This window comes from Pseudoliparis swirei, chromosome 11, assembly GCF_029220125.1.
Source record: "Pseudoliparis swirei isolate HS2019 ecotype Mariana Trench chromosome 11, NWPU_hadal_v1, whole genome shotgun sequence".
Lineage (NCBI taxonomy): Eukaryota > Metazoa > Chordata > Actinopteri > Perciformes > Liparidae > Pseudoliparis > Pseudoliparis swirei.
Genome location: NC_079398.1, coordinates 14,911,087 through 14,925,334, shown reverse-complemented (window position 1 = coordinate 14,925,334; position 14,248 = coordinate 14,911,087). Strand labels below are relative to the sequence as shown.

The window sequence follows — 14,248 nt, the reverse complement described above, 5'->3', positions numbered from 1 at the left end:
TAGTTTGAGTTGATATGCACACCATCTAACCTAAATAAATCTAATACATGAAAGTATTCTATTTTTGTAATTGATTTATTTAAATGTATCAAACAATATTTAAATGTGTCACCTCTAAGAAAGGCTTGAATCGTTTTTGTGAGTGTAGCCTAAATAAATCTAATAAATGAAAGTATTCAAACATTTTGTGTTACACCCATTAAATATAAACATCTATTTTTGTAATTGATTTATTTAAATGTATCAAACAATATTTAAATGTGACACCTCGAAGAAGGGCTTGAATCGTTTTTGTGAGTGTAACCTAAATAAATCTAATAAATGAAAGTATTCATACATTTTGTGTTACACCCATTCAATATAAATATCTTCGTTTTGTAATTGATTTATTTAAATGTATCAAACAATATTTAAATGTGTCACCTCTAAGAAGGGCTTGAATCGTTTTTTTGAGTGTGGGGAGTTATCTCCCGCTCCGTCTTCTCTCGATTAAATAAACACAAGAAACAAGAGAAGGTGGTCACAAGCTCAAAGGCATTCGGAGCGTCCGGGCGCGTAAATACGCACACATAATCAGTCTGATCCCGACAGGAAAAACACGTATTTACCTCAGGTTTGCTGTTATATTGACTCAATATTATACCTTGTATTTATTATACTTGAAGCTGTTTTTCTGAACCATGTGAGGTGAAGAGAATCTCCTGCAAAATTACAATAAACGATGTCAGTGAAAAAAAAGAAGGTGGAAAGGAGAGGGGCGGTGTTTATTGACTGACAGTGCCAGTAATGGCACCACACTGTGGTATATAAACGGGGAGGGACATGACACCCCCCTCACTGGGAGTCACTGAGCGCGGATGCTCCGCCACATGCTCGCATCACTGTCGGCAACACAAGTCTCGCATCAGCTCAGCAAACTCAAACCCCCTCTGACCGGAACGATGGATGGGCATCATAAAGACCGCAGACAGACTCACTTGTGGATATTGACGTTACTGATATTTGTCTAACCTCCAGCACTGGATAACCTTTCCCCCCGACTTCTTCTTCTGGATACGGCTTGTGCAGCTGGATCTTGTCCTACAGGCTTTTGGAAAGAGGATTATATTCATTCTGATCACTTCATTTGTCTTCACTCCGTTTTCTCCGTCACCATTTGGAATAGGAGCGGATTTTTTTGGGAGGACAAACTGACTTGTTAAGGATACGCACATCAAACTCTAAAGAATGGCCGTTTGGTTCACCTTTGTCCTCGCAATAGTTGTATTTTTATTTACTCAGGTACCTTGTTTTTCTGTTTTTTTGTATCTCTGTAAATTGGAAATTATAAATATTTTAGAAACGAAAGTTGCAGTATTCTGTTGTGCTCACTTGTTGTATCCTTTTAGGTTCTGGGATCAGGCGTGTTCGAGTTAGATCTCCATCACTTTCAGAATACTAAAGGTTTGCTGGCGAATGGACTTAGTTGCAGCATGACGGGCTGCAGGACTTATTTCAGGGTTTGTTTGAAGAACTTCCAGACAGTGGTGACTCCCGGAGACTGTTTATTTGGTAAAGTCACCACACCTGTTCTGGGCACCGACTCCTTCAGCATCCAGCAGGACGCCAGGCTGCGTCTGCCGCTCAACTTCACCTGGCCGGTAAGAGCACCTGTCCGCCGCGGGTCCTCAACACTCCGGTGTTGAAACCAACCGCAATGTTTGCACGAAATTAAAAATAGTTTTTGGTAATTAATTGAAGAGAAAAAAAAATTCCACTGACAACAACTGTGACATTTATACATATATATAAAATATTTTAAATGTTGGATCTTTTTGGCGAATTACAGTGAAATAAAACTGTCATCATGGTTAAACCCTAAAATCAGTATTTCAGAGAAACAAAGTAAAAGACAGATTTGTGTGTATTTGTAAATCAAATTCATTTATTTCCTCCTGTGTCCCCCCCCAGGGTGCTTTCTCGTTAGTTATTGAAGCCCGCTATTCTCCTGCAGCGGACATACCTGGAGGTGAGGAGATGTGCACTGCCTGCCCACCACTAGAGGGAGACACGCCTTGTGTAGCCTCAATGACTTCACTATTCCACATTTCATTAATAACCCTCACTTAACGTTCTGGCAAATGCATCTGGCATTTTCCACGTCATGGTTGCGTGTTTGCTAGGATGCCTTATGAGTCACACGACAATTCTACACAATCAAATCTTCAACAACAATTGCACTTCCTTTGTTTTATTTTTGGCATGCATGGGAAAGTGTACAGTCTTGAGTGAGAATATGAAGCCTTGCCAAAAATCCCAGGACAGCCTTTTCCTGGATTTTACACCTTTTTTTGTGAGGTCCTTCATAACGAGGGACTCGTTATAAGGAAGAGCTCATGTTAGTGTACAGATTGTGTATTGTGACATAAATCACTAAATGAATAATTGTTAAACTGTTTCTGCTTTACCCTTATGTGTCTGATCTTCTCTTTCTCACAGATACCACCAACCCTGAATTCTTGATTAGTTCTTTTGCCATCCAAAGACAGTTGGGAATAGGGCATGAGTGGTCCCAGCATCTGCCGAGGGGGACGCAGACGGAGCTAAGGTACTCATACCGGTTCATCTGCAATGAACATTACTACGGGGACACTTGTTCCAAAATATGCGCTCCGAGAGACGACCATTTTGGCCACTACACCTGCAAGCCTGACGGGCAAATAGCCTGTCTACCGGGATGGAAGGGAGCATACTGCCAAGAACGTAAGCAAGAGTAAAGACACCATGTGGACACTTACTTTCCTTTTGTGTGCGATTAAAGGTCACAATGCATACAGTCACGATAAGATACACGTCTACAGAGCGCGATGTAAAGAAAAACATTGTGTAATATAAGAAACAATGGTGGGGAAGCTGTGCTTTTATTATTCCTTTAAATTGTCCTCAAACGTTCAGCCAAATAAGATGCAAAGTGATAAAAATGCCTATTGGACATTTTGGAATTGTCCTAAATAACGCCCAGAGCGTCAATGTTTAAATGGCCTGTTACGTCATCACAGGTGTGTGTTGTTTTGGTCAAGAGTTGCTGTCGGGGTGAAATTTGACGACACACTTTCTCTGTGGGCGCGTGCGCTTTAATCCAGGGCGGTGGTCGCCCAGCAGCGCGCGCCGGGGTTAATCGCGGTATTATCGCCCGCCACGCGCCACTAAATTGCGGGCTCTATTGTTAACGCGGTATAGGGCAGCAGCTGCAAACGGGACTCGAGCTGCCCACCGATAACAATGAGACAGCTGTCCCGCTTTTTTGAGAACAAGCATCTGCTCCGCACTAAACAGCCGTTTAACCAAAACGACCGTGCGCAGCCTCAGTGCCACACGCACAGCACAGAGCAGCGCGGTGAATACTTTCCCATGAAATGTTCAGGTAACAGGTTTCATGGTGCGAAGAAAACACCGTTAAAAGTATTGTTGGAAGCTTGTTATAATTGCTCAATTATTAAACTTAAACTTCCCTGTTTTATTTACAGCAATCTGTCTCGAAGGGTGCAACGAGAGGAATGGAAACTGCACACTACCTGGAGAGTGCAAGTGAGTGATTCATTTATGGATATTCATAATTAAATGTGTATTGCTGTTCAATGGCATCAGGGATCCATAAACTGTTAAAACACAATAATAAACAGGTACAACGACTGCAGGAATAATAGCTTCATCAAAAGCAGATCAACCATTACATACTCGTGTGTGCCTCATTAACTAAAGTGTAACACTGTATTTGAATTTGATGATGTATTTTTTTAGTATTTGTATTTCAAATCATCTCTAGGATTATCTCTTGGATTATCACATAGAGGATGAAAAGATTACAGTGTCAAAATAATGTATTTCTTTCATTAGGTATTGTCACTCTGCTCAAGAGAAAGTGAGTAGTCCTACCGGGCCAGAACCGGAGTGTGAATGTGTGTGTGAGCCAACGGTCACGTTGTCCTGTTTTATGTGTGTACAGATGCAGAGAAGGCTGGCAGGGACTCTTTTGTGATGTGTGTAAACTCCATCCATCCTGTAAACATGGTACCTGTATAGAGCCGTGGCAGTGCACCTGCAAGGAGGGCTGGGGAGGCATCTTTTGTGATCAAGGTGTGTAACTACCTCTTTGTACTCTGTAAATAAAAGAACGCAGCTTCTGTTTTGGTTCCACGAGTAACATTCTGACCCATTTGGTCTTGCAGATCTGAACTACTGCACCCACCACAAGCCCTGTGCCAACGGGGCCACGTGTATGAACACAGGCCAGGGCAGTTACACCTGCACCTGCATGCCTGGCTTCAACGGGGTTAACTGTGACTTGGAGGTCAGGGAGTGTGACAGCCAGCCCTGTCGCAATGGAGGCCAATGCCTGGTGAGTCCGGAAGTCTCTCTCCCTCCTTTCCCACAACACAGGCTTTCCTGTTTTTGTTTTTGTCTCACTCTATCTGCTAGTCCAGGAGGATGCTATCGATTGTCAAGTCAGTAGATGACCCAGTTCACAGAGTGTGCACTGTAAATAGAATTCAAACTAAGGATAATGGGGTTCGTCGGGGCAGTCGTGAACAGGATGTGATAAAGAAAACATCTGACAGGGAGCTTTTTGATAAACTTGATATTTTTTTCCTCTGCAGGACTCTAAGAACGGCTATAGGTGTGTGTGTCCTCAGGGGTTTGAAGGGACACACTGTGAACCCAGGACGCTGACCTGCGCAGATACACCCTGCTTCCATGATGGCAAATGCAGAGAGTGGGATAATGGAAACACTTATGTATGCGAGTGTCTAGCAGGCTACACTGGACTCAACTGTGAGAGGAAAGTGGACAAATGTACCTCACTGCAATGCACCAATGGTAATGCATCATTCTCTCTACATGAAAAACACTTATTATCTTTCTGAAAATGGGGGAGGCTCCTATAATGTCCTTTTGTTTTGCACAGGTGGACATTGTGTGAGCCACGGTAACCTCCGACTGTGCAGCTGCCGCTCAGGCTTCACAGGTCTGCGCTGTGAGATCAACATCAACGAGTGTGCCAGGAGCCCTTGTGCAAACGGCTCCACCTGCATTGACCGCATCAACGACTACACCTGCACCTGCCCCCCAGGGTACACAGGCCGCCACTGCGAAAAGCCAACAGACCGCTGTGTCTCCCAGCCCTGCCTGAACGGTGGGACCTGCACCGCTGCAGCCAAAGGCCAGCCTTCCTGCATCTGCCCTGCCCATTACAGCGGCCCCCAGTGCCAGTCCAGCGCCGTGCCTTTACCCAACACCCCCAGCCCCAACATAGGCTGGGAGTCCGGGGACAAGTTGAGCTTGGCAGCCATCTGTTTGGGTGTCGGCCTGGTGGCTGTTCTGGTGCTTCTCTGCATGGCCGTGGTATTAATACGCCACGTCAAGAAGCAGAGAAGCAAGGAGTCGGACTCAGAGACCATGAACAACCTCTCCAAGGTTGACTTTCAGAAAGAGAACCTCATCTCTCCTCTAGAGCTCAAGAACACCAATAAAAAGGTGGATTTGGAGGTGGACTGTCCCAGGGAAAAGCCTAATCACAAATACATCAACCACTACCACCTGGACTATAAAACCTCCACCGGGTACAAGGATGAACTGTCCCTTTTGGACAAAGATGAAAACTGTGAAAAGACAATAGAAGAAAAAAAGCATTTGAGTCGAATGTATAGGTAAGGGGTTCAATTCTCCTATTATGGTCATGTTTCTGTTACTGTGCGGTGTGTTGTTGTTTTTTACCAGAAAGATTTGAATCTGATGATTAGAGGATGAGTTCACTGTTGATCATGTGAGACATTTTGTTTTTGTGCTCAGTAACTAACATGGTGTATCCTCCCTCCACAGAGAAAGGCCAGAGTGTAGAATATCAACAATATGTTCTTCTAGTGACTCGATGTACCAGTCTGTCTTTGTAATAGCCGAGGAGAAAAACGAATGCATCATCGCAACCGAGGTAAGTTTTTTCATAATGAATCTAATTACCTATTTTTTTCTCGTTAGAGCATGATATTCTGTACCAGACCACATGTTAAGCTTTTTCAATCTCATTATTTTTCAGGTATAATTAATGGATATTATTATTCACTGTCAACGTTGGATTTCTTGTGGACTGTTTACAAGTGTGGAGAGACTGGGATCTATTTAAATGCAAGTTGCTGCTTTGAAAACTTGATAACTGGATGGAGCCGGCGTGCTCCTCGAAATCAAAAAGAACTGAAGCTAAAGTCTCGGTGAGAATGTAAAGACTGTAAAGACTAATAATCAGCAAATCTTACTTGTGGATGCGCCTTCGATGTTTTTGACCCTCGTCAGCTCATGTCCACGTTCATCCGCGGGCAACATGCCAAGAGGTTTATGCCTGCGTGTTGATTAGAGGACTATCTTGATGATCTTCTCTCCACCTTATTGCAGTAATCAGCAATCAACAAATCAACCTGCTGCCATCACGCCTGTGGAAGGAGCAATCCTTTTCTATTTTTTTGTGGCCTGCAATGCTCTATGCAAACCAAAAGCAGAGAGCTTAATCAGAAAGGGACAAAAACTACTGAAAACGGTTCATTTTTGAAGGATATAGGGTTATCAAATGTGTAAATCCATTTTTTGTATGAAGAATGTATGCAGCTTCGATCACAAAGCCTTATATATGTGTTTAAAACGTTGTGCCCCGCCTTATCTTGAGTCCTTTGCACAGCAATATGAATATATGAGATCAAAAGATGCAATATCCTATAGCGCCATGCAGGGAAACTCATGATTTGGCCTTGTTTGGCCTCGTTATGCAAAGAAATACATGAAGTGACTATCGTACCAAGGACGCCTTCAAAGGAAATTACTAAACTATTCATGTTATTGTGTAAGATTAGTATTTCATTAGTAATTTAAGCATATGAAGCACTGATCTTTCTCCTTCTGTGTTTTATAAGATTATTTTGTACATACTGTATATTTATATGTTGAGATTAGAAGTATGGATTGTACATCTGTTTTTAAGTTGATGCCTAGAAAAAAGGTGAATTTATTTTTAAAGTGTAGTTGGTGTTTTATTTGTATTATTTTTTTGTTATAAAAAGAAACAATGAACACACATCTGGTACACTGGTTTTATTGGTCTTCGGTGGTCGAGTTTACATGTGGTCCAATAGAGATCCTAATTTAAATGTTGAAATCATCTCCGTCTGTGTGATGTGACGTCATCGTGCCAGGAAGGAAAAAGGCTACCCAAGAAAACAGATACCTATTTAAAAAGAAACCTCTGTGAATAAAGAGTTGTTGTGGTCTTTCTACAGTAACTGCTCCTCCGAACTGCTTTTGTCTTTTTGAACATCGCTGAGAAACAAAGCAGACTAGATATGATCTATTGTTAGTGAAATATCTCTTAAGGGTGCGAGCTGAGAGGGAAAGGGGAAGGAGAGAGATGTGTGGAACTCAATACAACTCCACATATGCTTGCCCAGGTGTCAGTGAGGAAATCTGCATATAGCCTTTCACCACTGAACACAGCAAACAGAGGCCCCTCAAGTCGCTGCCAAGCCCCCATGAGGCCGACGACCACAACAACCCAGCCGATGCCACTGTCACTTTGAACTTGCATTTTATTCGCCTGAACTCCTGTTGTTAAAACATTGGTTTCAAGTCTCAAGAGTGGAGCAATGTCTGTTACAGCCACTTGGAGGCAGTAGACTTTGTGTGAAGCTACAAGAAAAGAGTTTATTTTACAACTTAACTCATGCACAGCAAGTGACAGGCAGAGGACAATGATCTCAAGCCCTCATCCATAAGTGTCCAGCCTGTGTGGGCACAGTGTAGACAAGCCTGAGCAGAACAGACACATAATGAGCGTATCTACCAGTCCCAGCTATTTATAGGCAATGTGGTTACACTACTGGACTATTTCTACTTGACACTTTACAAAGTTTTGTAATGAACAAAACATTTCTGTCATGTCACGTGTGAAATAAAAAGAAAGAATTCTAGACACTTTGTGACCGGATGTTAATCCCTCAGTTCAAAGCAGAAACTGTTTTGTCTTTGTTTTTGTACAGTTCGTGCAGCAAGCCAGTCACATCTGAAGGCCATAAGGGGTTTCCCACATTCACTGGTAAGCGCTGGTGTGAGGCTAAAACTAAAACCATGTCCGATTGGTTTATCCGTTCGCTACGCCCGCCCCTCCACTGATTTAATTGGTCGAAACCGTCTTCCTCTGACGCGCACCGAACAACAAATACACGTGTTTGTACATCAGCAAGAGAAACTCAAGCGTGTCTACACGGTGTTTCTGATAAACAAAATTACAGACTCTACGCTTTCTACACAACTGCACTAAGATTAGGATTTAGGAAATCTGTGTAATAGCGACTGTCAGATTTCTTGGAATGTATAGGACGATAGAAACACGAGAGGAAACAGGAGAGCAGCTACAAGCGCTGACAGCTGTCTCGTTTTTCAATGAAACCTCTGGACAGTATGAAGGGAAAGAGCAACCTGTGGATATTTGGATATGGCTCCTTAGTCTGGAAACCTGATTTTGCATTCAAGATGAGCAAAATTGGCTTCATCAAAGGATACAAGAGGCGCTTCTGGCATGGAGATACATTTTATCGAGGGGACGAGGAAAAGGTGGGATGTGTTGCCACATTAGTGTGCATATGTTTCGATGATTTTAGTCGTATATTTATTCATTTTTCTGTTAATCATGTATTCTTTTTTCACTGACCGTGTCCTTGCTCTCCACAGCCAGCTAGAGTGGCCACACTAGTAGAGGATGAGGAGGTGAGTGTCCGTCATCTAGTCTTTTTTAATATTGTATGTACAGCATGCAGTTTATATTCCATATATTTATATATTCCTGCCATTTCCAGTCTGTAAAAAAACTATTTCGAAAGTGTTAAATATTATTTTAGCCCAAGGCCCAATGAGATTGAAGAGACAGTTTTCAAATATACAAGTGTATAGCAGCTAAGAATCCACAATGTATGATATTTATATTGTTAAATATAGCTATTAGCTATCCAGTGCTGCTGTGAACATATGATTAAACCCATAACTTTTCAGTTCATTCATATCAGCGTGATACAACATGCAATCTACTATTACTACTGCAGGGATTTATTCAATAAAGTTGTTTCACAAAACATTTATATCAAGCAAAAAGCATTACAAACTGTATTTTTCCTCCCATTAACATTCCTGCTCCACCTGCTTTCCCTACAGTCTTGCACATGGGGAGTGGCCTACGAGGTGACGGACTCCCAGATTGAAGAGTCCCTTCAGAAGCTGAACATGAGGGAGGTGGTGTTGGGGGGGTACATCACAGAGACGGTGGAGTTCATCCCTAAGGAGAAGGGTCAGGGTGCTCTGTTGGCCCTCGTCTACATTGCTACTTCTGACAACCCCAGCTTCCTCGGCCCGGCCTCAGTCAAGGAGATTGCCGCCCAGATTGCCACCTGCAGAGGGAACACGGGCCACAATATTGAATACGTGGTCCGCCTGGCAGAGTTCATGAGGCTCTACTGTCCGGAGGTAGAGGACGAGCATCTCTTTTCTCTTGAGGCGACAGTTCTGAACATTTTCCATGACTGCGGAGGGATCGAACCCCCCGACCAAAAGTCCATTCTGCCGGGCGCTACATAAACGACTACATCTTACTTCATCAAACAATTGTTCATCTTTGAATTACTGGTTGAAAGGGATTTTTTTATTTTTATGATTTGCTGTCAAGGAAAATGAAACAGTGGTGACATTTTCTGTGGCTTAGCTTTCAGCTTTTAGGTTGTGACAAAGCCTCACAGAGTTATGACCTTTACTTTCTGACTTCATGTTTTTCAATGGTTGAAGACAGCACATTTGTACTGTGTACATTCATATATTCTAATAAAAACACTGAAATCTGCATGAAGCGAATGGCGTTTGTTTTTCCGTGGCTCAAATCTCATATGTATTCGTGTTTACAGTTAAATGCTTTTCCTCTTTGTGCGACTGAGGAATGTACAGCTGTAGGCTCTCAGAGGAAATGATGACTGTTCCTCAGAGACTGCACCGACCATATAGCATTTCGATATATATATTACATTTACTCTGAAACATGTTTACTCTGGATATTTTCTAGACACATCACGGGTATTCTGTACAGTGCTATGCCATACAAACGTTTTTCTTTCATTCAATTCAATTCAATTCAGATTATTTTATATTGCCCAAAAAATTGAATTGAATTGAATTGAATCACAAATTACAAATTTGCCTCAGAGGGCTTTACAATCTGTACACAAACGACATCCCTGTCCCAGGACCTCACATCGGATCAGGAACAACTACCAGGAAATAGAAAAAAACTTTTTCATGGGAAAAAAGGGAAGAAACCTTCAGGAGAGCAACAGAGGAGGATCCGTCTCCCCGGATGGACAGAAGACATAGATGTCATGTGACCAAAATGAACAGCATTACAGAGTTACATAACCACATTGCATGAATATGACAGAATGCATGAATGATACCAGGATTGCCTTAACCTCTTAACAACAGCCAGGCACAGTGATGGGTCCACCTTTTAAAACTCTTGTTGTGCAGCCGAGCATTTCATCCCAAAGTTCTCAGCAAATGTACAACATCTGGAATATTTATATTTGATCTAATGGTGATCCTATAAATCAAGCATGAATGATGCACCACTTGCCCTGAGTAATATCTAGTGGTGCTGGTGTTGTCGAAGGTCTGTGTAAAAAGTGTGCCAACAGTTAGCCTTAGAGAAGAAACCACAGACCATGGAAGACTGCCCATATGCTCTTATAGGCAGAGCTATAGGAGCTGAGCTGGGAGGAGGGCGGCTGCAGATCGGGTTTCTTTCTCTGTCTGGACTTTGATCACGTTACAATAACATTTGCACATGCCAGACTTGAAAAATAAATTGTTCCAACCACTTTTAAGCAGCACAGACTGTATGTTTCTCTGCGGCTCCCTGTTCTACTTTCCTAGAAATCATCCCAGAAGTATGTCAAAGGTTTGATCTGTTAGAGAGAGAAACAGAGAGAGAGAGAGAGAGAGAGAGAGAGAGAGAGAGAGAGAGCACAGTGACATGCAGATCAACAAGAGCTCTCGTGTACAGAACATGTCCTGATGAAAGAGATAGAGTCCTGGGATATACATGTCACTATCTTGTCATTACATGACTAAAGTTGTGTTCAGTGGTTGTCCATTTTTACGAAACAACGATACAACTGATATATGAAAGAGCTGCTTATGGCTCCTGCTGTTGCTAATCCACCACTGAATATCTGTTTACTGCCCAGAGCATGTTCTTAGTGCCGTCTGACACCGTCTTTTTGGTTTTCAATAGCACTAATTCGATCGAGACTGACAGCGATGAGTCAACACACATGTTTGTCTGTGGTTTCTGATAACATGCCACGGTATGATGTGGGACATGTGCAAACATGGACCACAAACTACCAACAAAGATATCTGACTCAGGGCATCTGGTGTACACTTTGTCTGCCGGTCCAAACTCTACATTGTATTTTTTCTCTCATTCATTTGTTGCTTCTTTTTCTGAGTCGCCAGTAAAGGTATTCACCAAGTAGATACATAAACAGATAAGGTATATATAGATTTGCTATAAAGCATGATTGACTTTTTCATCCCATCCCTATATTGCAATACCAAAGGCAATCCTCTCCACCCACACATATTGGTACAAAACAATGTGGTACAAGTCACTGCAATTATAGTCACAGTCAAAACTCCAATGAGTCATCATCAGCAGTTCCAACTGTATGCAGAACATTGCCACTGTATACGGGTTGTTTTAAATGTGGTTATGAAGTCTGACACCAACACTTCTCTTTCTATTTGCAATGAAAGTTCAATAATGTTGCATTCGAGCATTTTGATCTAAAGCTCAGTCGGACACTTCTCCTTTGGAGTTATAACAATAACGATAAGTTCAATAAAGGCCCTTAGCACACTGTTAGGGCTCTTTGGAGACGTGCAGAGGGAATTTGAAACCCTGGAGTCAGAGGATGCTCTTTCACAAAGAGCAAAACATTTCCACTCTACTATTATTTATGCATTAGCGTTGAATATCCTATGAAACGACATACAACTGCATTACACTCTATTGACATCAAATAGCAGTGTACAATACATATACATGGATGCCCTGTGCTACAAATGCAATTTGAACCCCTCATCAATACCATTACCCTTCCTGAGGTCACTTGCTCTCCAGGAAAAGATGTCATCCATTATCCTCTGAACAAAACGCACACGGATTAGAAGGAACACACACAATAACCGCAAAGTGGAGGCGGAGGTCACGTCCTGAGGATACGCGTTTAGCCTATTAGGACCCCGAATAGTGGTCACACATCCCCAAAAATCTTTTTTCTACTGATGCTTTTCGTAGCTCCCACCGGCATGCTAATGTGTATCTAGCCTGACCCCTGACCCCTGACCTCGGCTTGGTGAGAGCAGGGCTGAAGGTCACCCTGGAAGTGTGTTAAAGAGAAAGTGATTGGGCCACTAATGAAGTCCATCCGCTCTAGAGCCCTAGCCCTCTTATATTGGGAGGCCAGCTCTGCTGAGGGTCCCCTCACCCCTCGCTTGGTTCCTGCCAGTGGACATGAGTGCTGCAGTCATAGAGGCCACTTCATCACAAGAGGAAGACCGTCCATTAAACAGGCACAAACAATAGCTAAGGATTTACACGCTTTCTCTGAAACCTCTATCACTCAACAAAATAGAAACATAAACTAATGTTCCTCCATACATTATATATTTTACTTTAAAGGGTCCCTTTGGTATTGTTTCAACCTGGACCCTATTTCTCATGTCTTGTGTCTCAGTGTTGCCACACAGACTTTAATCGTGGACAAGCACGTTTAGTCAACATAGGTTGGCGATGAGGAGTTTCCCTTTGTGTGTTCTGACTGCTTAAATCTGTTTGTGTCCAACCTCGTCTTTAGGAATGACTCTAGGGCATGAGGCATATGACATTTACAAATTTAAATTAATCTTAAAAGAATTGACTAAAGTTAATGAAATAAATACCTAAACCACACCGTAATATTCCCTTAAGATTTCTTGACACTCTAGTTGTTCCTTTGCTTTCACTGTCTATATTTGGCAGCTGCCTGTGTCTATAAACACTTCTGGTGTGGCCCTTTGAGGGAAAATATGTTTCCATCAAGAGACAAAGGTAGCGTCATTTAACAAGTTAGTCTAGCAAATTAGTTGGCAAATCCTTCTGTCACAGGCTCCAATGAAAAGATGTTGTGTTGTTTTTACCAAAACAAGCACCTGTTCCTCATTGCACTGGGTGTGAGCACAAGACAACTAAGGGATTGTGTTTTCACCGTTTTGTTTTTTTACTCTCTTATTTTGGCTTACAATTAAAAGACAACAATATAAACTGACTGATTGAGGAAATGAAGAATGAACAAATAGGACTTCAACATGTGAATGGAGTGGGGAGAAAACAGGCAACATCCATAGTTGTGAATGGTTGTTTCCTTGGCACTGGAAAACCCCACCTGCTTCACCAATTGTTTGTGCCCTGAACAGTGAACACAAGGTTTATTTGGCTTCACAACGTGAAATAACTATGCTGGTTGCTCCATGCATGCTGCCAAAGTGAAGCAGGCGTATACTGAATGACACACTGTCGATGCTCATGCTGAGCTCTCTGCAGAAGCAAAATAAGTTTGCATAGTAGGCCTAACTGAGTGGGACTCAGGTGTGTTCTGGCATTCCTGAAAAGCAGACAAGGAAGCACATGTGCACCCAGCTAAAAACTCTGCTTCTAATAAAAGGTTTAATAAGGTCGTATGCCTCACACAGTAAAACTGACCTAAAGAAAGTGTTAAATCTTCAACTATGCGGCCCTGGCACAAAATGGAGTATATCGCTGATGAATGTTACACACTGGCTTGGGAAGATGGCATTATTTTGGCCACGAGAGCATTCCAGAAAGTTTTAATTTAAAGAAATACTTTGACAGAAATGAATTGCCTAATTGCGAAGAGTTAGATGATACCAGACACATGAGTGTACTGTAAATATGAAGCTACAGCCAGCTAGCAGAGCTGAGCTCAAAGACTGGAAACAAGGACGAACAGCAAGCCTGAAATTCAAACATCACATCTTGTTGGTTAGAGAGTACAAAACCCAAAGTTTAAAAAAACACTAAGCATGATGATAAAAAAGTAAAAGGTCTGGACGACGATGTGATTGATAGTTT

General features: G+C 42.2%; 2 protein-coding genes across 3 annotated transcripts; both read left to right on the top strand.

The window, feature by feature from the left end:
* Positions 1 to 866: 866 nt before the first annotated feature.
* LOC130201921 (delta-like protein 4) lies at positions 867 to 7,101 on the top strand. Of its 2 annotated transcripts, XR_008833271.1 has the most exons (12): positions 867 to 1,281; positions 1,389 to 1,640; positions 1,951 to 2,008; positions 2,479 to 2,742; positions 3,507 to 3,567; positions 3,986 to 4,116; positions 4,209 to 4,378; positions 4,638 to 4,857; positions 4,946 to 5,687; positions 5,860 to 5,968; positions 6,074 to 6,245; positions 6,427 to 7,101. XR_008833271.1 is itself a non-coding variant. In XM_056427127.1 (11 exons), the coding sequence occupies exons 1-11, from the start codon at positions 1,228 to 1,230 to the stop codon at positions 6,077 to 6,079; spliced, it is 2,067 nt and encodes a 688-aa protein (XP_056283102.1). In that variant the 5' UTR covers positions 867 to 1,227; the 3' UTR covers positions 6,080 to 7,101. The 2 variants fall into 2 exon arrangements, 1 of the variants encoding a protein (XP_056283102.1); XM_056427127.1 differs by having other exon boundaries at positions 6,074 to 7,101.
* A 1,171-nt stretch (positions 7,102 to 8,272) lies between these two features.
* On the top strand, positions 8,273 to 9,906 carry LOC130201653 (glutathione-specific gamma-glutamylcyclotransferase 1-like). Its single transcript, XM_056426735.1, has 3 exons — positions 8,273 to 8,631; positions 8,749 to 8,784; positions 9,226 to 9,906. The coding sequence occupies exons 1-3, from the start codon at positions 8,461 to 8,463 to the stop codon at positions 9,643 to 9,645; spliced, it is 627 nt and encodes a 208-aa protein (XP_056282710.1). The 5' UTR covers positions 8,273 to 8,460; the 3' UTR covers positions 9,646 to 9,906.
* Positions 9,907 to 14,248: the final 4,342 nt, after the last annotated feature.

What these genes read in the sequence shown, in the direction of transcription:
- LOC130201921 (XM_056427127.1), top strand. Translation starts at nt 1,228, where the DNA reads ATGGCCGTTTGGTTCACCTTTGTCCTCGCAATAGTTGTATTTTTATTT. An exon ending in CGCTCAACTTCACCTGGCCG is followed by an intron (nt 1,641 to 1,950) that starts GTAAGAGCACCT and finishes GTCCCCCCCCAG; the next exon opens with GGTGCTTTCTCGTTAGTTAT. An exon ending in GCAATGGAGGCCAATGCCTG is followed by an intron (nt 4,379 to 4,637) that starts GTGAGTCCGGAA and finishes TTTCCTCTGCAG; the next exon opens with GACTCTAAGAACGGCTATAG.
- LOC130201653 (XM_056426735.1), top strand. Translation starts at nt 8,461, where the DNA reads ATGAAACCTCTGGACAGTATGAAGGGAAAGAGCAACCTGTGGATATTT. An exon ending in ATCGAGGGGACGAGGAAAAG is followed by an intron (nt 8,632 to 8,748) that starts GTGGGATGTGTT and finishes TGCTCTCCACAG; the next exon opens with CCAGCTAGAGTGGCCACACT. An exon ending in CACTAGTAGAGGATGAGGAG is followed by an intron (nt 8,785 to 9,225) that starts GTGAGTGTCCGT and finishes CTTTCCCTACAG; the next exon opens with TCTTGCACATGGGGAGTGGC.